Below are 24340 nucleotides of genomic sequence, written 5' to 3'. Positions count from 1 at the left end.
TAATCCTTGGTGGGTTTGTGTAGTGAGAAGTTTTATCTTGAAAGCTGGTTTTGAAAGCTGTATTAGTAACAGAGCTGCAAGTTACATAAAACCGGATTGCTGAAGTTGTTAGTTTCTAGTTTATAATATCAGTGTTTTGGTGTGGTTTTTAGTAAACACCATGCCCTCAAACACTATTACAACTGACTGGAAATAATAACTGTTCAATAAAATGTAAATGTTTTAAGTGAGAATACATGTACAGAAAATAAACAGGTTTTTTATTTTTATAAATTTTCAAGCTTCTTGAAACTACTAGAGGCAAAAGCTCCATTGTTTTTTCTCCCCTCCCCAAGTAATGCAGTTTTGGAAGTTCATTTTTTGGTCTCTTCCGCTTGCGCCTCTCTCAAAAATCTATTTCCTCTCACATACATCTCATCTCTATGCACCCACTATACATTTTAGAAAATTGTCTTGTAGTATAGATTGATCATAACTGTTTAACACAATCTGAAATCAATTGACATACCAGTTAATAATACTGAAACAGGTCTATTGGCTACCTTCATAGAATATGTGCAACTAAGGGAATAATTATGGGCTTAAATAAAGGATTTTTACTGGTTTGGAAGGCACTTCTCAGCACCAGAATGACCTTTCACAAATGAGGCAATTGGTTTGAATACCAAGCATCCTTTATAGTGGCACAGATTTCTGTCAGAGAATAGGATTAAAAATATCTGGTGTACTGTTCTAATGGAACCTACATGGCATTGTTTAATGAGTGAAAAAACAATGAGAACCACCCAAAGAGCTGAAATGTGTGTTCGTCTTCAAATGTATAACACTGTGCTGCAGTGCAAATAGCAGTGTGGCTAAATGTGCTACTTGAAACTTTCATTTCAAACTAAAAGAAATACTCAGTTCAGTTATGTATAATTGTTTTGAGTGCAACACACTTAAAAGGAACTGCTGTATTGAATAGAGAAATGTGTAATACATTATTTAAAAGACAATATGTTTTTCCTTTTATATTTTTAAGAGTGAATTGAAAAAGGGATACATTAACTATAAAAAAAAAAAGAGTGCCTGAAATCTACTGTTCCCATCTAATATAATGATGCAGCACTGTAAGCAGATTTTGTTTTTTACTTGTTTTCAGAGGGTCAGCAACTTGTAAGCATCTTTGTTCCGTACATCCCTCCTACTGAATCACTTGACCTTTCTTGTGCATATTTAAGGGAATAATCTCTTCACCTGAATAGTTGCAGGCAACTGTTCTCAGTTATGGAACATTGGTAGATGAATATTTTAATTTTTTTGGTTTTGTTGTCATAATTTTTGTATATTCTGTACTCCTCATGTTATGAGTTCATATATTTTAAACCCTGACTGATTTTTAGCAACCTTGTTTTAATAAATAATATATGAGAAGTTAAGTAGTTTTTTGCGTTGAGGAATTATTAAATCCATGACAATTGAACGTTACATTCTTGGTCAGTGATGGCTTTCTTTTTTTCTTTTGTGCCACACACTGTGCATATAATAGGCTGAATGCTACTTTTGTTTTTTATCCTGCCCCTCCCCACCCAATCTAAATTAAAACTGGTCTCTGAAATGTAAGAGTGTTTCCCAGCCTTTCATCAGTACTTGACAACAGTTTTGCTTGTTCAATTTATATAGGTTACATTTGAATCTTATACATCGCATACATATTTTTCTTGTACATCTCCCTTACCCTTTCTCAGGACCACTTCTTTGCAATGAATGCTTCCAGTATCTATCCAAAGAGTGGCCATTATTTTTATTAAATCATTATCACTAAAAGTTGAGAAAACTGAAGAAAAAAATTCTGTGAAGATGGGCAAGAAATGTAATACTGGTACATTGATGAGGAAAAAAGCCCGAACAAACCAGTAACTGGGCTTCTGTAGGCTTTAATTTAGTAAATTATCTTTACTTTTTTCTTTTTTCTTTACAATAAGTTGACCATTGTTCTTTGACTTTTCAGGCACGGGTACCTTTGGTCGTGTTCATCTGGTGAAGGAAAAAATGGCCAAAAATTACTTTGCACTGAAAGTAATGAGCATTCCTGATGTCATTCGACTGAAGCAAGAGCAACATGTGCACAATGAAAAATCGGTCTTGAAAGAGGTCAACCACCCCTTTTTGATCAGATTGTAAGTTGTTGTATTTTTTTAATTCATTTAACTAGTACACAGAATGCAGCTAAAGTGTTCCAGGGTCTCATTGCAAGTTCTTATGCACTTAACCAACACTAGGCGTTTAATTTCTGTGACATAATCTGGACTGAAATAGACTTCAGACTAAAATATTTATTATAGAGTAATCAAGAAATATAAAACAAGGCATAACTTAAACATTAAGCAATGATTTATTATAAGCTTTACTGTTACACTGTAGCTTTACTCTATCTCTTACTTTCATGCTGGAGAAGAGAAATACTAATGAAAAATGTTAGGATTGGTTTATCAAAACGATTTCTATAATGATTCTTGATATTAGAATGGTGAGAAAAGCAGTATTTCTACATGTATATTTCCTGTAGATATCTAAATAATGATATAATTAGATTTAAGAAATGCTTTTTGAAAACTCCTGTGAACTTTGCTTTTGCAAACTTTAATTTTAAAGAGTTAAAATGCCTGCAGCATTGGGCTTTGCTACTCTCATATTTGAGCCTTAAGTGATTGAATCCGTTGAGAAACATAATTTAAGCATAGTTCACGAGGAATACTTTTTTTTTAGTGGAATTATGATGATTCTAATGATCCCTTCATTAAGAAGAGAAGACATTATACTTTCTGTGCACAACACCATAGTGCCTTCTGTGTAGTCCGTATTTGCTAATGAGATAATGAAACCTCTGGGTAATTGCACGGTTAATTTCCATTTATGTTTTCTCATGCATAGATACAGGGCCATTGATCAAGATTTGTTTTGCATATACCTGCCCTAGTCAGTTTTGCTTAAAATTAGACAAAATTAGCCTTAGTTAATCTTTAGCTGTAAGGGGTGCAGCCTTCTCCCAGGGCTAAGAAAGTATCAGAGGGAAAAGAAGAGGCAAAAGCATGGTAGTCATCTGAAAGATGGAAAGAGCACTGTAGAAGAAGCCTTTTTCCCTGGCGTGCTGTTGCTTTTTCTAGCATCAAGATGCTATTAGTTTCCAGGCAGTGTTCAGAAATCCTGTGTGTGGTGTAGTATTAGTAAGATGAGTTCCAGGGTATGTGGAGTTTTGAGATGCATGCAGGAAAGCAAGATGAAGAGGCTGAGTACATCTGGTTAGACTGGTTAAAATACGGATGGAACAGGGGGAACAGGGTATGTCTGTGCATCTGGAACAGTGGCAAGTGTGTGAATAGAGAAACTTGGGTGAGAAGTCAGAGACGGGATGTGAGGGTTTGTGTCCATACAGAAATGATCAAAAATCAAAACTAGTAATTTTTCTTGGATTTCGTTCATGCCTTATTTCCAAAACATCGCATTTTAAAATTGCCCAGGGAAAGGCACAATTCAAATGGAAGTTCACTTCTGTGCAAGGCAAAGATTCAGGTTGCCCAGGGAGGTCGTGGATGCCCTATCACTGGAGGTGTTCAAGGCCAGGCTGGATGGCTATTTGAGCAACCTGGTGTAGTGGGAGGTGTCCCTGCCCATGGCAGGGGGGTTGGAACTCAATGATCTTTAAGGTCCCTTCCAACCCGAACCATTCTATGATTCTTCGTGTCCTCTAGCTCTCTGCCTTTTCTGTTGCCGTGTTCAATGAGGTGCTGCATCAGCTATGCTCATGTAATTGTTTGAGTGCTGCCTTTGGCCCTTGGCAAAGGAGAATCAGAGTAACCTAGCTGAAATGAGGTAGTTAAATTTTAAGTCATGTTAACATTTGTGTGCTTTAGGTTAAACAAGCATTCATAGATGATTATCACTAACTGCATGACAAATAAAACTTTCTGCAAGCTTTTTCTGTGGCTAACACCCTTTTTTCGGCTACCTCTTCCCCCGCCCAGTACGTGGGTTTTTTCCATTAGTTCTTTGAATATAATTGATCAGCAAAAAGGTGATAAAAAATTTCTATATAATTCTTCTTCGATGCCTTTGAACAGTGTTATCTATATGGTCTGGTTTTTATATTTTCAATTAGAGTCACCTCCTTGAACAGGGATAGTATTATCCTTTGGTTGCAAAACAAGGCATATGTATCAGAGCAGCATAATACTGTATTTTTGTAGCACTTTATGATGAGAATTTTCAAGTAATGCTGCATATTTATGTTATTCTTCCTTCCTATATCTTCCTGCATATAAAGACTTTTACATAAGTGTGGGGCTTTTTTTTTCCTGCTACTTTTGAGAAATGCCTTTCCTGCATGTAGGGAGGTCCTAAATCTTTTTTTTTTCCCCAAGAGAACAAGAATTCATAAAAATCAACCATGTTTTACAGTCGCATAAACTAAAAAACAATGTTATCTGTCTGTACGTGTTCACAATGGCTTCGAAAGTTCATGTTGGCTGAATTGTAAAATACATGACACCATGCATATTATTCTAATGATAGCTAGTGATGTTTTCCTTTTGTGTTTTAAAATACCATTTAAAGCAATCTGTATTGCAAATATTAAAGTTCTTTATTTTGCTATTTTTCATGTATTCCAAATAACATACCCATTTTTCTGTGGATAGAAAATCCTTTAAGAGTCACTTATTGAAGAAATTAATTCCAGTAAAAAGACTGTGTTTTAATGGTCTAGGGCTTCTATTTTTTTTTCCTCTGTATTGTTAGTCAGAATTTGCCCTTCCTCTCCCTCATAGATGTTTTTTTAAAATACATGGTTTGCTTCATTTTGCCCGTTCTGTCCCTCTTTTTTGTTTATCGTAGGTACAACTTCACCTAACTCCTTTAAAATACATCTCAAGAGTGATTTTACGTAGCCAATAAAGATATTCTGAACATTATCAATTGACAATTCATTATGTTGATGACTGTGATAGGGAAATAGTGCCATGAAAGTAGAAGGCAGACCTGGACTCCTACTGTCTTCATGACTTTGAAGAAATGGAGTAACTGTTGCTGATGTCTGATACTCCGTCTCATTTTCTTGGTTGCCCTCAGTGCCAGTATCAAGAAAGAAAATCCTACTGAGCAAAAGTCATTCATGGGTTTGGGAGCTCAGTTTGCTCTGCTTATCTTTCTTGAGAGTCTGTGCCTGGATTAGGAACCAGCTAATGAAGGAAAAGGAGAGGGGGGGGAAGAAAAAGATATTTGAGCTTTCAGTTCTTGTGATAATGCAGAAGCAGTTACTAGAAGCTAAAGTATCTTCTATTCTTCTATCAATAAAGTAGGTAGGGATACAGTGTTCTTTATCTGTTATCATAGTAATAGGGATAGCTGTTTGTTTTAAAAGGGGTAGAATATTCTTCAAGATGTTACTGAATACTTATTTTCTTCTTAACTGTTGAGTTATGTTCGAGTGTGTGGTACATGAGTTGTTTAATGTGGGTAAAAAGAAAAACAGTTTTGAGGAATGTGGGAGAGAAGATTCCTGTATTCTGTAATGAAGCATTTGAAAGCCATGTGGAATTATTTTCTTTCTTACTTAGCTGCTACTTACTGCATGCTAGTAATAAACGTACCACAGTAATAGTTCTTAAATTAAAAGCAACAGCCTGAGGAATGAAAGGTACTTATCACTAGGTTAATTCTGAGGTAAAAAAATTTATCTTGTTTTGCTGTCATTTTTGCTTTTCTATTGCTTTTATTAAAGATACCATAAAAGAGTAAGCCTCATGATCTGAGGAGGAAGGAGTAGGAGAGGGGAAAGAGAAGTCTCTGTTGTCCTGTTTTTGATAACATTGTAATAAGCAGCTTTACAAAAGCAGATTCTGTTTACCTCCTATCACTTTGGCAATATACGATTAAATAAAAAGTAAGGTGTGTAAGAATTGTGTGGGCTTAGCAGAGTGGCAGTATACTTAGTTGTTAGATCCTTAGCAGGGAGCTGTTTTGTACAACGTAATGAAGTCTATCAGTTAGATTTTCTTTCATGGTCTGTGCAACTTATATCCTGAAGTATCTGTTTTACTTTTCAGGTTGTCAGATACTTGAATCACAGAATGGTTAGAGTTGGAAGGGACCTTAAAGATCATCCAGTTCCAACCCCCCTGCCATGGGCAGGGACACCTCCCACTAGAGCAGGCTGCTCAGAGCCCCATCCAGCCTGGCCTTGAACACTTCAGGGATGGGGCATCCACAGCTTCTCTGTGCAACCTGTTCCAGTGCCTCACCACCCTCATAGTAAAGAATATGTTACACAATCCTGCTTGATTCTTTGGGATTTAATATTTACAGAATAGAAACCATGAATTAATTATGTACATAGCTGGGGCAACAGAGATCATTTTACACAAATTTACTTCTAAAGCAAATCAGAGATATAATTTGTTTATTCAATAAAATAATATTTTTATTACAGATTTTGGACCAACCACGATGAACGTTTTTTATATATGTTAATGGAATATGTGCCAGGAGGAGAACTTTTTAGTTACCTGCGCAACATGGGGCGTTTCAACAACAGCACAGGACTGTTTTACTCTACAGAAATTATTTGTGCAATAGAATACCTGCACTCCAAAGAAATAGTTTACAGAGACTTAAAACCTGAAAATATATTACTAGACAAAGAAGGACATATCAAGCTTACTGATTTTGGATTTGCTAAAAAACTGGTGGATAGGTAAGTAGGTTTTTGTTATGGTAATTATGTTTTGCATGTTAAACAGTTGGAAGAAATAAAGGTTTGATTTCAGAGCTCAGCATTTCACCTAATACTCCATGTGGTTCACACATGTCAAATCCCTTAGTAGGAAGGAAATAATCATCATTAAATGACTGTGTGGAAACCAGTATTGCACCTTAGTTGTAACTAGGAACCATATAACAAATAAGCTACCACAGAAAAATATTTTTATTGTATGTTTTGTATGTTAAGGTTTTCAGCAGTCATCTTGTGAAAAGGGAGTTCAGTGAAGTAATATGAGCAAATATTGAGATATGTACATCAATATATTAAGTGGGACATTAATCTTCCATGCACATTGAATTGCTTAATGTTTTGTAACTGCTGTTTCCTTCTGCTTTCCTTTTTGAGAGATTTTTGAAATATGGAAATAATATTTTTAAACTGGATACTGTGTTTTCACTAGCCTTTTGCTACAATGAAACAATAAGGCCAGGTTCAGCAGAAGTGATTTATTTAACTGTAACTTCTACAATACAGTTAGCCTTATGTCTGTTTTACTAGTGTATGTAAAATTCTTGATAATGCAGAGAGGTCTTTTTCCCAGTGATTTCTCTGTTCTCTCCGTTTGAACTACTCTTCCAAGATTATAATATGTTCTTTAAAGGAAGCAAGAACTGTCATTGGGATTCAAAAAAGGGAGGAAAAAAATAGCCTGTCATATTAGAAAAGCGGTGTGGCAAGGTTTGGTATTATGCCCTTGGGCCGTCTCTTGAGGGAGACAATATCTGATTGTTCTAGTTGCCACAGCCTAGTAAGCAAGTGAGGTGTTATGTTGGTTCTCATCCTCTTCACTCATCTTGTTTACCTGGTTGATGCTGCTTTTGCAACAGTTCAGTACGTGTGTGGGAATTCTACGAGGTCAATTTGAAACGAAGGTGGATCTGAGGGAGCTACTCTTAATGGATCCCTTATGAAGTAAAAGTCAGATGAGACAAATCAAATTATGTTATGGAGGTGATAGAGGTTGCTTACCTGTGGGTTACATGCTCACAGTGCTAAGTTGCCTTAGCACAGAAGAATGGGATGCGACTAATAAGTGTGCTGGTTCTGTTCACCCTTAAGAACTGAATGTCTGTTTCAAAAAAATCATACTGTTTCAATATCAAGGTTTGATTGAATTCAGGTTTCCACTAGGCAAGTAGCTAGGTTTACAAAAGTTGATACTTTGTAAAAAATATTTTGTTTTAAAATGAAAATAACTTTTTGCAGGAAGAGGTAAGGCTACTTCCCTGTAAGAAAGTAGGACTGGCTATGAGATATTTTCATATGAATTCATACGACTTCCTTTTTACATGTAGATACTGCCACTTAGTGGTTATTCTTAATTTGGATTTCTGTAGGTTTAAGACACAGCAGAAATAACCCTTCATTAAATAAGGCGATAGTTTACATCACTGTATATTTTTCAGTCTGGAGAATGAATCTATAAGAATAAATCTGTTCAAATGCATTTTAGGACATCAAAACAAGTGATCACTACTGGTTTTAATTGTGGTTTTTTGCATCCCATAATGTTGGGGATGGCAGTGAGGTTGATCAATTTGTGTTGAATTGAATCATAGAATGCTATAGTAGTTTTATATTTGTAGCTGATTTACTTATAAATGTACAACATGTAATAAAAATACAGAACATAAAGTTGGAAGGAGCAAGGGCTTCATCAGTTAGAGCACAAGTAGATACCTATGCAAGTCTGGTTCAGTTTTTTGTGTTGGTTTGCTTGGGTTTTTTTGGAACTACATAGTATTCTCCCCACTAGATGTGGTCATTTTCACAGTGCTGTTTTTGTCACTGTAAAAATATGCAGTTGTCAGGAATTTCACAGAATCACAGAATTGTAGTGGTTGGAAGGGACCTCAGAGATCATCGAGTCCAACCACAAAAAAAAAAAAACAAAAAAAAAAAAAAAAAAAAACAAACAAAAAAAAAAAAAAAACCACCAACAAACAAACACCACCAGCTCCCACCACCTAAACACACAACAACCTCCAACCAAAAAACCATCACCCACCCACACAGCACCCCACCACAAACCAGTAATCTTGGGCACTAGAGCATGCCCTGAAGAACCATGTCTACACGTTTCTTAAATACCTCCAGGGATGGTGACTCCACCACCTCCCTGGGCAGCCCATTCCAATGCTGGATAACCCTTTCAGTAAAGAAATGTTTCCTAATATCCAACCTGAACTTCCCCTGGCGCAACTTGAAGCCGTTACCCCTTGTCCTATCATCTGTAACTTGGGAGAAGAGACCGACCCCCGTCTCTCTACAGCCTCCTTTCAGGTACTTGTACAGAGCGATAAGGTCTCCCCTCAGTCTCCTCTTCCCCAGACTGAACAACCCCAGTTCCCTCAGCCTCTCCTCGTAAGACTTGTGCTCTATCCACTAACACACTTCAGTAGGTTATTTTGTTTCATAGAGCATTTGATAAAAGCACAGGAGATGTTTCGTCATTTTTATATATGGCAAATGTCTGTACACATGAACCTTATGTATATGTATGTTAATATATGCATGTATATATATAGTGCATATATAAATTGTGAAAATAAAACGCAAAATATGCGTGTTTTTCAAACAGCTGTGAGGAAGCCTGCCACTTAGGACCAACAAATGTATTCCTAGAGAAGATATATTATATAAAATAAAACGTGATCTGCAGGACACCTTCAATACAATTATACATTCTTGATACCTAATACGTACCATGAATGATTCTGTAATTGCTTACTTGGCATTTTTCTGCACACAACTTCCCTTTTTCCTATTAACATGTGTGAAAGGATGAAGTGTTCACCAGGTCCATCAACAATTAAGCTGCTCTTAGAGAAAGTGGCTGGCTTATAGCTCATGTTCCCACTGTGGGAAGCAGCCTCCTAATTTACCTTCTTATTAGTACATTTTCTGAAGGGCTACACTCTGAATATTTTTTTCTTAGAGAAAGGTAAGAGGGGAGGTTTTCTTGTTGTCTTCTGTTCCTTATTGATACATCTTTCTGTTTATCCTTGTTTCCTCCCTTTTAGGTCATAGTATACTTTTAAATATTCTGTATTTTTAACTAAAACATTTTGTCTTTGCCTCAGCTGCTTTTTATTTCTTCTCTTTTCTACCCTGATGTTGCTTAACTGAAGATTTAATAACTTTTTCAGTGTCTTGTAAGTACATTGACATCAAATAGATGTCCCACCACTTCAAAAAAAGGGCAATGTCAAGAAAAAAGATGGGGTTGTTACTTGAAGGATGTAGAAAGGATTTGGTTTGAACTTTATACCCATTACATTTTTAGACCTTTCTTTTTCTGGAAAGCTAATACCACTTTTTGGGTATAGTATATCCATTAAACATATTTCCGATCTTTTTCACTTTTTTGGGAAGAGGTGTGGGTGGGGGTAATTCCTGTGCTCTTTCAGAGAGGACACAAAACTGAAGTTCATAGAGTTTTATCTATTTTTTTTTTTAATGCACAGATTTCACTCAAAATGTTACAAAAGTAGAGTTAGGACTTTCATTATTTTATTTTTTTAGGAAAGTTATTCATTGTTAATTTTAGTTTGTTCAGTTTACATTGCTAAAAAAAATGAATAGTTTTAAACTATAAAAGTTTTCCTAGAAACTTGAGAAGTGATTAACCTTAAAGATATTGGGGATACTTCTGCACTGTTGATTAGCTGGATGTGCCTCATGACTGTTCTGTAGAGTGGGTTAAAGAGAAATAAAACAGGACACAGCAAGTCTTGTTTGCAAAGTGTGTTGTTTTTCACATTCTGCAAGAATGTTTTCCAGAACAAACTTTTGTGGGCTGGAAACAAAGCAATCTCCATTGAATATGATTATGAAGAAACTTGCAGAAGAGAATACCAAAAAGGACATGGTTGTCAGTCTCTGGTTCATAGGCGAGAAGCCTCTCAGGGACTACAGTGGTAGATGCTGAATGGTGTAGAAGTCTATTGAGAACCATTGAGACTTAACTTCTTCAAATAATACTGTTAACATGTCCTGCAAGTATTATTTTACAGCTTACCTTTGTGACCAGAGTAGGTTGTTTGTTTTATTTTCGTGTTTTAAAATAGCATGTTCAACCTTACCAGCTATTGCTTACCTGTATTCCAGCTTTTATCTTGACAACCCAGACCAGTGGGTTGTCCAAACTGCTTTTTGTAGCAGTTTGAAGGAAACAGTCTATGCTTATTTTTCTGCTTTATGATTTATCTTCAAAAGGATGATCTGGATTTTCAAATGAATATGCAACAGTCATGAAATAGTAATGATAAAAAGAAATACTTCAGTCAATTTGATCTTTTTATAGAATTTACTTGATGCGTTTTCCAAAATATTCAGTAGTTTGTTTCATGACCAACAAAAGAGGAAATTATAAGCCATGGTCTTATGGCACAAATACACAGCTTGACAAAGAATTTGAGCTTCCTACAAGTTTTTGTGTAGTTAGTAAACATAAATTTCTTGATTGAAATTAAGAGATGACCTGCTGGTGGTAATAAATTTTATTTCCTAGTGCTAGGAAATATTCACCCTAGTCCTAGGGGACCTCAGGATAGTTTGGCCTTCCCTTAATTTGTGGTTTTCCTTTTGCTTGAATATAAAAGACCTTGCTATTAACCTGTATGTTAATTGATGGTCATTTTCAGTTACATTGTTACCAGCAAATTGTGTGGGTCCTGAAGTCATGGTCAAATGTTAGACTGATTATTTTTTTGTACGTGAATTGCCTTGCTAAGGGATGAAAACCACTGAAGATTGCACCTTTGCTGAGTTTGTGCAGTCATAGTGTTGACAATTTTAGGGAAGGAGGGGATGACCATTGTGGGACATTGTCCTGCTAACAGTTTAGCTTGTCTATTGAAACAGATTTGCCTGCCCCGTCTGCTTTATTTCTTCCCAAACACAGTAAAACTGGCAGTTGCTTCATTTGCAGAGCTGGGGAAATCTTTATGAATAAAAATCCATACAATGGATTGTAATACAGTTCTTTAAATTTCACGGAGGGAGGACTATTTTGTTTTAAAAGACAACAAAGCTTTGCTGGTTTTATTATTTACCCAGTTCTGATCTAGGCAACTGCTAGATGGCAGTAGTGTGTAAAGCAGTGCGGTACCTAAGAATTTTCTCGTGTGCTTAATTTGGAAAATGAGAGTTTGTATTTTCTAGCAATAAAAAAATATGCCACCCTTTTATGATAAAAATTAAAGATGTATTCTTTACACTAATGAATGTAGTTCAAGAACCATGGAGCACATGGGTGCATAGTGTGTCTAATGCATTTTGACAGTTTAACTGGAGTAATTTAGCTTTTGCCATATTAAAATCAAGCTTGAAGAGATTCAATTCTGTGCATCGTAAATTTTCATTTAAAGTCTTGGTTGACTATACAGCTTCTCTTCCTTGATCTTAGGTATTTTTATGAATTAAGGCTAAGGCTTTAAAAAAACAACCAAACAAAAGGAAATCAAGAAAAAGACCACCCAAAAGCTCTGTTTAAAATAATTTTGCAATCACAAAATTATTATTTAATTAAAAAAAAATAAAGAAAAATGTTAACAGTCTGAGATTCCATGAGGTGCTTCTTGAATATCCGTTTGTGGTTAGGAAAAAGAAGGTTTCTTAAGTTTAGTTGAACAGTGGTAGGAAAAACTAGAAGTTGAAAGGAGCCTGTATTACTTCTGAAGGTGACTGCTACTCATCTTGATGCATTTGTTCAGAACCGTGTTACCAGTTTGACTAGAGAAGATTCTTCCTGCACTCACAAATAAAATAGAGTTTCCTTTGCTGCAAGTTGGAAATCATGTGGAGTGACTATTAATTTTGTGGCCATATTCTTTGTCAAATCTTACTAGAACTCTTCTTAAAATGGAATAAGCTTTTTTCTTTCTTATTCTGTGCTGTTATTTCATCCTCTTTTGACCTGGTGAGCACTTTTTCAAAAAGTTTCATCTTCTGGCTTGATATCAGGGAAGTATAATTTATTCAGAATGGGAGCACTTTTTTTTTTTCCTGTAGCACGTATTTAAGCATAAGTCAAGGAAGTGAAGTCAGGCAAATTCTACATGGGTATTGTTACAAAGATGACATCACATTTCAGAAAGAAATGGTTTCAGAATATTCTTTGTTTCAAATTGCAATTTGGTCTTTGTAAACTTTAACTGCTTAGCTTCAATTTATTGCATCAATTTATAGAAATTGAAATAAACATTTCAGTTTGGTAGTAATAGAACACTTTTATGTCCTGAGTTTATATTAAGAAAGCTATGGCTAAAAATGACATTAAAATATGTCAAAAATAGTATTACTTAGATATTTTACACTTGCTTTTTTTATCTGCCCCTCATCCCTTTGTTTTTCTAAACATTTTTTTTTTTTTTTTGTATTTTGCTGGAAAATGGCCAGTAATCTTGCCTTTTGCTGGGCCTGTCAAAAGTAGTCTGTGAACACGCAGAACTCCCAGGATCTGCAGCTTACAGTATGAAAACCACAGTTTATAATTTCAAAGCAGTTTATAGGCTAATGGACAGAGTACCGTATGAGCAGTTGGAAAACTCAGTGCACAGATATTTCCTACAGCTAAGAGGTTTCTTAATTTCCATGTAACTCTGTCACAGTAGAATTGGAAGAGCATCATCAAAGCAGTCTTTTTAGATCTTATAGATGTCTTCATTTTTTTCTTCTTGTTCCTACAAATACATAGTAATATAGGTATACTTCCTTTGTGTGTGTTTGTTGTTTTATATTACTGTTATTTCGGTTTGACTTCAGTCTCGTTTTGTTGTTTGTTTTGTGGGTTTTTTTTTTCTTCTCTTCCTCCCAGGACATGGACGCTCTGTGGCACTCCTGAGTACCTTGCACCAGAAGTTATACAAAGCAAAGGCCATGGAAGAGCTGTGGATTGGTGGGCCCTAGGAATTCTTATATTTGAGATGTTGTCAGGGTAAGTGACAATAATTACTATATCACAGCAATAGTATATAACACAGTAATACAGGATTCTTTACTGGTTCTGTTTATAATATTTGGAATAGCAAATTTGGGCCAAGTTTATCATTGATACACGGGTTTCGTTTCTGCCTCTGAAGAAAGGAATTGGGAGCTGAACAGTATGTGTCACTGTTGGTACTGGGATTTTTTTTTAGTCTTTTGAGTTTGTTGATTTTGACTGTTGGTTTTGTTTTTTTAACTTAAGACTTTTAACAGCTGCTCTTTCCTTATCTGCTTTGGAAATTCAGGTTTTGTTGAAGTTTATATTTTTATACATAAAATCCTTTATATTTAAAGGGTGAAGAAGATGACTACCAATTTCCTTTGAAACTTGTGTAATTAATTTCTAGCACAGCGAAATAATATTGCAGTGAGAGCTTTAGTCTATAAAAATGCATGGTGACAAGTACAAAGACTTTTATTAGTAAACCTTGTATTACTTCTAAGCACTGGTTTTCTTTAAAGCAATGAAAAAAGAACAGGGAAAAGCTCAAAAGGTCTATTTGGAAATCATTTTGCTGAAATGCTACTTTTGATGTTTTGGAATTTGATAAGCAATGTTTCTAAAAGATACAAATTCAAACTGAAAAGAGGCTTTCTGGCACTGATTTAATTGAGTGTTTCTGACTTTAAGTGTTAGGTGGATAAAAGCAATTGTCTTAATTTTCTCTGATTTCAAAAAACAAATGCTATTTTCAGTAAAATAAATAACTGCTTTAGGGAGAACGTGAAATTCTGCATTTTGAAACAAGGCATCCCCACAATTTTCCTTGTTTTTTAATTTGTTGTATCTTTTAAAAGTACTTGAGGGGTGGGAGGGGGGGAAGTGGGAATTTTGAAAGAAATCAGTTTTGCTTTGATTGATGCACTAGAGCAAATGCAGGTGAAAGCAAGGCTCGCATAGCTTCAGGAGAAATAGAGTATATTTTGATTTTGTAGTTGTTAGAAATTTTTGGTACCAGGCCCAGTGTGCTCTGTGAATTCTAGCTCTCCGAGTGCATCGTTTCCCTCTGTGGCCTTTCATTTTGGATCTGCAGCCCCATAGAGCGAAGTTGGAACAAAAACATCCTTGCATGGATTTATTCCTTCTTTTCTTTATATAGTACCACCAGCTCAGGGTAAGTTGGGTGACTCCTCTGGTGTTTGGACAATCTCATAAAATTGCCTGAGCAAACAGTTCCCATGATGGATGATCGCTTCAGAGCTCAAATCCATCGCGTGTGTTTGCTGTGAAGAAGTTCATGGAGTAGCACCAAAATTTTATCCCAGGACAGCATTCCTGTCCCTGCTTGCTTTCTTAATTTCCTGAAGGCTTGCATATGCATTTACTTGGAATTTCAAGGCAATTTCTAGACAGAAAAAGCATAAAAATATACCAGTAGTTCCCTACTGACACAAGCAGGCTTGGCTGACTGGTCTAATTAAAACTCGTTATTTATGTAGTCCGGTCTGTGCAGAGGCCAGGCATCACCTTTCTTCCACCACTCCCTGTAAGGGTGAGCAGCCCAAGTTAGTTAAGGGAATCCTTCTCAGAAGGATGAAAGGAGCAAGAGATTCCCAGCAGCCTTGTTGCCACTAATCTTAGTCCTAGACAGCATGGAGACTGTAGATAACAGTGTTCAGTGCCATAACAGGAGCACAGGTGCTGTAGTCAGAGTGATTTACCTTCCTGCCACAGGTTTTGGTGGGACCACTCTGGTTTGTGTGGTCTCAGTGCAAGTGGATACTGGGCGGTTTTCCTTTCTGTGCTTTACAGAGATGTTGATGGGATTTTCTCTACTAAAGCAGTAATAGAAACATGGTTTCCAAAGTTAACATACTGACTACAGGTGATAGTCAAGCAAGATCTCGTCTCTCTGCAGTCAGTGAGACCTCAAGACTGCAGGGTGCTGAAGTATGCCTGCTGTATATTCAACTGAAGTATGAGTGGTATATATTCTTCTTAAAGAAAGGGAGCAGCTGCAGTCATTTCTGTGTAGGATCTTCTCTGTCCTGACACTGTCTGGCTCAAGTGATGAAACCTGGATTCCCCCAAGCTTAATATAAACACTGCAGCTATAGAGAATCTTAACCAATAGAGATAAATTACACATTTCTAAAAGGCAACTGAGATCTTATATAGGCTGATTGACAGAGCAGCTGTACACTGCGTTTTGTAAGGTTTTTTTATTACAGTATTTGTGTAGATATGCTCTTCATAATGCTTAGATGCTTCTTTATTTTTTATTGTCTGGGTGTGTCTGGTTTTTGTATCCCTATCCAAAGCTCAGATAAACACTCCACCCAAGTTTATTTGGTTGATTTACTTGTTTTTGGTTTTTTGGGGGGGTTTTGTTTTTGTTTTTTTTTATTGGGAGGTTTTGGGGTGCTGTGGGGTTTTTGTTCTGGTTTGTTTTCTTGGGGGGGGGGGTAGATTGATACTACTTGCTTGGGTTTTTTAAGATTCTGGAGTTCGGGGGGCAAGAGGGGACAGGCGTTGTAGCTCATGTGTGTTTTCTTCAGGAGGGCAGGTTGTCACATAAGGCATATGCTTTGGTATTTTACCAGGTTTTCACTGTTGTTGGTAGTTGTGTTTTAAAACACTTTTCCTTACCATCTCAAGCTGTGGAGCGGTATTTGCTATCAAGGCTATTAATGCAAAAACAGTCCTAGGTAACTTTATTTCTTGAAATTCAAAGGATCTTAAAAAATAGGACAGTTATTTGAAGGTGAACAAAACTAACTTCAAGACTAAGTTATAGTCTGCAAGTAAATTACTTAACACATTTGGTAGTTATTTCCTGAAGTTACTCTCTCTGAACCTCAAAAGCAATTAAAAAGAATTGGTAGATGTGCATGTAAGGAAATGATCTCTCTAAAAACAAACAAACAAAACCACACTTTCCTGTTCTGCAGTGTCTTATTTCTCTAACTTAATCTCTAGAGGTCCATGGAATTTTAGTTCTCCACATGCCAGATTTAAGGCAAGGTCTCATTTAGGTTTAAGATAGTAAAATATAGGAAAGGCAAACAGAGGGAGAGCCAGAGGTGATAAGAAATCTTTACAGAACAGGTTAGTAATACTGACTTCATAGAGTTAATCTAAGCAAGCTGAACAAACTGTCAATAGCAAGAGTTAGAAAATCTATTTATTTTGAGTGAATGTTCTGTTATAATCTACCATAGAGGAAAATGTACATGTTTTTTAATGTTAGATATGTTAGAGCATAATTGTACTGTCATCAGACATGCAGCTAACAAAATCTTCTCATTTAATGAGGGGTTTGTGTCTTTCATTTTTGCTTTGGTGGTCTGTCATTTTAGGTAGCTAATGGTTGCTGTCTACAGTTTCACGGCCTCAGACCTGTCTGTTTTCCGTTGAGGTTTTACAACTTCTCTTCTTCAGTGCTAAAACTATCTGTTATCTTTGAGACCAATGTTAGTGCCATTATTATGCATCAGTTAGCAAAATGAATGGCTTGCAGCTGTTGTCCCATATACAGAGATTTTATTTTTTTTTAGCTTCAGTTGGTGGAAAAAAGGCAGCTGTTTGTATTTGTGTTATGGTGTGAAGACAGTCCAAAACTCAAGGGGTTTTTTGTTGATTTATTAGGTAGCTTCCAGCACAATACTTGCATTGTTTTGTCTTAAATCTGTGCTGTGGTGCAGATTGACATTCACGGTCAGTATCAAAGTCAAGTTATTTGATTTGTCCATAAGAAAACTATGCAATCCATCAAAGCTGTTTCCATTTTGCATACAGTTCAAGTGTACTTTAAGCAGTATTGCAATTAAATTATTATATATCCAAGTGTAATTTGAATTTTTCTCAAGAATTCTAGACATAGTAATTTCAGATTTTCAAAGTGGGAAAGCAAAGAGTAATTTAAACATACATAAAAATGTAAAAACATATACATACTTCTTATTCCTCTTGATTTCATACCTCAGTAGTGTACAGACTGTTTGGAGATGGAGGGAAAAAAAACCCTTACATTTCATATCAGTCTGCTTACTGTAGCTGGCGCCTTTGTAATACATAGTTACAAAGTCTCATTCTGACTCCTTTATGCGTGGATAGATGCTAGTATGTAATAAAAAATACAAAATTGGAAATGCAGTATACTGTTTGTCAACTTGCTTGGAGAATGTGAAGGACGTAATGTGCCTGACTGAAAAAGAAACTTTATATGATAATCTCTCTGGCATGGGAAAATTTTATGCATTTTAAACATCTATCATTTTTTCCTTGTTCTTTAGTGTCAAAGCAGCAATTTATAAACACACAAATATTTCTTCCTGAGATTCTTATATTTTCCAGTTTCTTTCCAACTGAGACTAATCAGTTTTTCATAATGAAACTACTGTGGCTCTCTGAACAACAGCAGCAAATTTTCTTCAGTCTTTCGTTAACCAGATAGTTTTGTCGTCGTGCTTTTTCCATGCTTTGAAGTATTACTTTTTTTACCTTATGCGTACAGACAGCTTTACTTACCTATTCTGATGGAATCTGTTTTTGTCTGTGGCTGAATTTTACAGTATTTCAAAGGAAATGCTTATCTACTTGACCATCAGCTGAGCAATGAAGAAATTAGTACTCCTAAAAATGCGTAATGGAAATAGTGTTTAGTACTTATTGAGGAATAAGCTAGTTTGGGTAGCATAAAATTAAGGAAAGAACGTGAAATGAAGAGACATTGTTTTCACCCTTGTTTGTGCTACTGATGATTTCCAAAGTCACCAGCACTCTTACTGTGTGTGTATGCAAGCAGTTATCTCAGAAAATAATTATGGAATGTTAAGGAGATGTGAAAATATTGAAAACATTGGACTGCAATAGTAGTTGGATGTTACTAATATAGTTGATATTCAAAAATCTCACTTTTTTCTATTCTGTAGGGGTTTTGAGACAGAAGCGTAGCAAGAGGTATGCCTGGGTCATTTTACAGAAGTCAAAGTGGGACTAAGATTCGTGCATGAGTAGTTAGTTATTCCGTTCCCCTAAAAGGTTTTCTGTGGTAACTCTTAAAAAGGTGACTGCCACTCTGAAAACTTGTTGGCACTTGGGCTAAGCTGCTTATACCGACTGTACTGATGCACTCCTTTTCTGAGTCTCTTGCAGTAATCAGGTTATGTATTATACTAGTGAGAGAAACAAAACAGAAAATTCAAATCCTACTGTAGCTGTAAGACAAGAAGTAGTCTCTCTGTTAAAACTTTGTAAAGAGATTTCTAGAAAATAATAAGTATAGAATTCTAATTGCATCTTGATTTACTGATCATCTTGGGAAGATTATGAAATATGAACTTTATCTGTCCAACACAGAAAAAGAGCTGCATTTCAAGAGATTTTCAGGTTCTGAACAGTCTGTCTCTTTTAAACCTTCTCTAACAAAACATATACTTGAATTCAAGAAATACAATAAATAATGAACTAGACAATCTATTCATATGAACGTCCTTTGACACTTTAGGTAGAAATTAGTGTATAAGGGTATGCCTGCAGTTACAGGACAAGATAAAAAAATCATAATACTGTTTTAGAAAGTATAGCCCTGGGTTTTATAAGTAAAGGTAAAGCATTTTTTACTTCGGTACTGAAAATTTGTTTCATAATTGTTATCTGTACTGTATTAATGTAACAAACCTCTTGTAATACTTCAATTTTAATTCTGTATTCAATGTTTTGCATATAAAAATGTTTTCTGGTTTGCAGTAGCAGCTTTGACTTATTATTCAAGTTAGTATTTGATTGATGATGCCCTACCAAAAAGTACTATATAATCAATGCTTTCTGAGGGGAATTACTAGAGCATAATACTATTTATAAGATTTTTAGAAATTCTTTTTCTAACGTTTAAAAATTTGCTGTATTAAAATAGGTTTCCTCCATTTTTTGATGACAATCCATTTGGTATATATCAGAAGATTCTTGCTGGCAAAATAGATTTCCCGAGACATTTGGATTTATATGTGAAGTAAGTCCGTGACGCCCAACACTGTCTTATATATTCTAAACACCTCCTGAGCATTGTTTCTAGAGGATCTTCATAGAAGACTGCATAACAGTTTCTGATTTTCTAAAACACTATATTGGAAAATATTTTAAGTTAAGTTTATTCTTATAGTCCAAGTAAAATTACATGTTTTGTAGACTTCAAGCTGGAGATAGAGTTATAAGATAGTATCTGCCTCTCTTACTTTTCTGCATATTTTGGAATATTAAATGCTTTTCCACCTTGTAAAAAGTTCATTGGTACCAGGTTGGGGCCTGGAAGACACAAAAGAGGAAAAATATGAATAGATATTTTAATACAGGTACAAATTAGGGGTGCAGTAAGTGAACACTAAACTGTTCCTTTGTATGCATACAAGCCAGTTAAATCACTCTCAATTTAACTACTTGAATGAACTGTCTGATACTTCAGAAGTGCCAGTGTAGAATCAACTTCCACCTCTAATAGCAGGGCCACAGTTCAATATGCAGTCTTAAATACGTATATGTGGGTTTTATTAATAGTATTTTTATTTGTTACAGGTATATTGCAGATAAAATGTTTTTTTTCCTACTTAAAAATACCAAACAAACCATAATTGAAGTAATTGTTAGTAAACATTAGAACAGAGGAAGTGCAATTTTAAGCATGAAGTTTATCCTCAGAAGCAGAGATGAGTGAGCAAGGACAGGACAGTTATGCAAGGTGTTTTGAAGAAGTGACCTTAGAGGTGGCACTTGCTTACTGTCACCACCACTTAATAAATAGATAAAATGTTCTACAGCAAAACTTATGAAACCTGTCCAACTTTCTCTGAACTTTCATGAATTCTCTTGCAAAAATAATCATTAAGCCTCCATTGAAGCATCAGCTGTACTGATTCAAGCATGCCTGCATCACCTTAGGCTGATAACTGTCTCATATTTGTGTCTGTTCTTAACAGTTTTCCCTTACTATCTTGATGCTGTTTCCAATTTAGTGTGGTCTTATAGTCTGATCTTCCTAACCCAGACTATTTTAGGAAGAAAACTGAGCATATTGCATCGTAATGTGATAATGCATAAGTATGAGCATTAAAGTGTAACAGTGTGACCAGAAGATGAACAACTCCAATTAGGTTATTATCATTAGCAATCTGTCTAACAAGGTGAAAGTACTTAAAAGCAGAGATGCTGTTAGCTTCTATTTGTGCTTGACATTCATGGACCAATGTTGATTTCTACTACCTAGGAGAGACTTGAAATTTCCTAGTTATGGTAGTAAGCATACGTATGCAGGTTTTGCACTTCAGTCTAGACGTGACTGCCAATGAGTTGTAGGATACATTAATCAACATAGTTGTTGATACACCTCTTACCCAGATGTTCTTTCTGTATGCTTGGCAGCTCATTCCCATTATACTCCTGCTTTTACAGGGTCTCATGGGATTCTAGCTTGGGCTTTCTTCCTTTTACAACTTGGTTTTGGGTGATCTCCTTTGTTTGTGTGGCTTCAGCTACTTTCTGCAGTGAGTTGTTAACATGATGTATCTCTTGTTCCGTCAACTCTTCCTTTTTTTAAAAGACAATGTGCAGAACTGGAGTAGTCTTTGACATCTCTGCACTCTTAGCTTAAAGCAAGCACCAAGATTATTTTGTCCGATGAAGACAGTCTGCTTCTTACCTTACTTGTATCCTATTTGCTTTTTCTCTCTTCTTTCTATCAGTTGGTATCTCAGCAAGGATGAAGACTATCTTGGGTCCCGTTACGTTCAGGCTGTGTCTGAAGTATTAGCACTATACAGTGTTTATAACAATTGCACCTGAACTCTGCTCCTAGGCAGCAAAACTATTGTTCTTTTTGAACTCTGAGAAAACTCTTGTACGGCATAAACTTACTGGTGGACATTTTTCGATGTGCCTACCTCCAGGCACCCTCACACACTTTTTGCCTTTTGAATTTCAACTTTTGTTTTCCCTCTTGCTCCTAGATGTTCACTGTCTCGTGCTGTATTACTGCTGTGTGTCTTGTATCAGTGCCTTTCCTCTTGCCTGAGCTGGCATTTCTGCTCAATGCTCTCTACTGTGTCCCTTTTGTCAGCCAGCTTGCAATTTCATCAGATGTTTTGTCCAGGTCCTTTGTCCTGTGTACATGAAGTCCTTCCCACATTTGACCATTTGTTCAGATCTCTTCTGAAGAGGAGCTTCTGCCATGATGATGATGATAACCAACTAGAAATTCCAAAATAAGACTGTTGGCAGAGTTTTGTGTTACTTCATTTCTCATAAAACATAAGTATTGATTGTGCTCCACCTATTTCTTTGACTAGTAATAAGTTCCTAAGTTATTTCTTTAATTTATTTTTTTTTTAACTTTTCTTTGTGGAGACAGTTTTAGAAAATACCAAACAAAACATGAGTACTACAGCAGTTTAATGATCATTGGTCTGGAATGATCTACCTTGATGTAGAATTTAATTCCCCAAATACATACGACAACATTTCTATTGGACTGACTTTAACATGATCATTTCTAAATTATTCTTTAGAAACTGTGTAATAAAGAAGCACTGAACTGTCTATTACATGTTTCAATTTAATGCATATTTGTTCTATTAAATGCAGCAAATGTCTTCATCTTTAGTGACAACACAGTATCACTGAGCAAGCTCATTTCTTAACTGTTCATTTCTAAGATGAATTTTTGAAGCAAGGAAAGAATGATCCATTATATGTTTTCTGGTTACATACAAATCGGAAACTCCATGATTTATCTTTGGCCATATAGCCTGTGAATGTAGTCTAGGTTTCTGGATTTCTTTTCGGCCCTGCTTGTGTTTTAAAAAGTCTGATTAGTCTGATTACAGCCGTTCTGGTAGCCTTCTCCATACAGAATAATATTCTTCATGAATAACTAGAAGGAGGTATTTCTACAACGGTGACTGTAAAAGGAGTAGTCACATGATTTAATCTGATCCAAACATTGATTGGCTGGAATTATCATAAGTATTTTAAAAATTGCTTTCTACTTTGACTTTTTTATTCTCCTTCTATCAGGAAATTGTATACTTTTTCCAGTTGAATTTTAGAAGTATTTTCCTGCCACATACTACAGCTTTTCAAACAGTCTAGCACACTCAAGCACATTCACTCTCAGTTCGTATATTCTTCGTGTATATGCTTTTGTGATTTTGAGAATAGGTGACAGAATACTGTTTTTGTTTTGGGATAATAGGTGTTAGAGATGGAGAGAAGCAAGTGTGTCATTAATATGTTTGCATACTTTTCTGTAAATAAAGCTGTTGGGTTTTTTAAACCTTCTGCAAAGTTAAAAATTTGAATTAATCATGCTCTGTAGATCCCTAGCATTTCATGTAGTATTGCATCTCTTAGGTCTGTTTGAGGTTATAAAAAGAACAAGGATGACTATACTTTTGTTCTTTCCTGTCATTGGTTCTTCATGCAATGAGACTAGATTGCTATTATTCTAAAAATAATTAGAAAAATAATGTTTGAGATGAGAAGTAACTGCTTGTAGAAATGTGAAGCCAAATTTTTCTTTCAACTCAAGTAACGAAACTAATTCAATAAATTATGATACTTTAATTTGTTGGAGCTTTTTGTTGCTTAATATTTAAAGTACTTTGCTATTAAAATGGAAGTCCTTTGTGTCTCTAAACGTACATTCACCTTTTAAAATGTTGATTTAGCTTTATGTAGAACTGTTCAATGACCTAGAATTTCAGGGGAGGCTTTTCATTTTCAACAAAATTAAAGCTTATGGATATTACTAGTTTTAAGCAGATGACTAGCTCTTCCATGGTTTCTCCTAATACTTAGCTGCCACAATTTAGATGTCGATGTATAAAGTTGAGGGTGCGGCTTTATCTGTACTTTTTTATGTATATTAGAGTTATGTTCTGCCAGATAGGTTTGAGATCCATTTTGAAATTTGGAATGGCCAGCAAAATAAAAAAAAAATATGAAGAAAGGTATGGTAATACTTTGGGGGACAGGGGAGGAGAGAGATAGAGAGAACTTTTCTTCTTTGTTTCTGGAAAGAGTCTAAAAGGAACTTGCAAGAATTCTGCAAGTTCCTTTTAGGACAGGTTGTTCCTATTTATCATTCACTCTTAAGTGTCCTAAAATATGAAGGAAATGAGTGGGTAAATTATACCAAGTATTAGCTAGTCAAAGGGAAGTATGTTCACATCTGTAACATTTGCATGATGGTCAAATATAAATTACTTTTATTTATCAGAGTCCATGTTTTCTTTACTGCAGAGACCTTATTAAGAAGCTGCTTGTGGTTGACAGGACAAGACGATTAGGAAATATGAAGGTCAGTATAAAATGCTAGATGTAATGCAGGACATAGCACAAGGTTGAAAGAATTCTGTACAAAGATGTGTAACATGAAGAAAGACATGGGAACATGTAGAAACATCTATTCTATGGCTTTTGTTTTTATAAGCATGAAATTGAGATATATTTTCCCATACGTTACTTCAGTTGTGCAATACTAAATGCAAAGTTTAACTGTTTATTTCTGGAAATGATACTCCTATTTGTCTTGATTAATGCTATCCTTCATGATACCT

The 24340-nt window shown here is 35.5% G+C and overlaps 1 protein-coding gene across 2 annotated transcripts in view; it reads left to right on the top strand.

The window, feature by feature from the left end:
- PRKX (protein kinase, X-linked) overlaps nucleotides 1-24340 on the top strand; it is a 62392-nt gene that overhangs the window by 28774 nt on the left and 9278 nt on the right. The window contains exons 2-6 of one of the 2 annotated variants that reach the window (XM_014960428.1): nucleotides 1991-2159; nucleotides 6467-6730; nucleotides 13620-13739; nucleotides 19648-19743; nucleotides 24024-24081. In XM_014960428.1, the coding sequence (XP_014815914.1) occupies nucleotides 1991-2159; nucleotides 6467-6730; nucleotides 13620-13739; nucleotides 19648-19743; nucleotides 24024-24081 (707 nt within the window). The remainder of the gene's footprint in view (nucleotides 1-1990; nucleotides 2160-6466; nucleotides 6731-13619; nucleotides 13740-19647; nucleotides 19744-24023; nucleotides 24082-24340) is intronic. The other variant, XM_014960429.1, reaches the window with a different exon arrangement.

Source organism: Calidris pugnax, unplaced genomic scaffold (genome assembly GCF_001431845.1).
Source record: "Calidris pugnax isolate Ruff unplaced genomic scaffold, ASM143184v1 scaffold188, whole genome shotgun sequence".
In the NCBI taxonomy this organism is placed as follows: Eukaryota; Metazoa; Chordata; class Aves; order Charadriiformes; family Scolopacidae; genus Calidris; species Calidris pugnax.
Note: the sequence above shows the minus strand (reverse complement) of the source record. Positions and strands in the feature narration are given on the sequence as shown.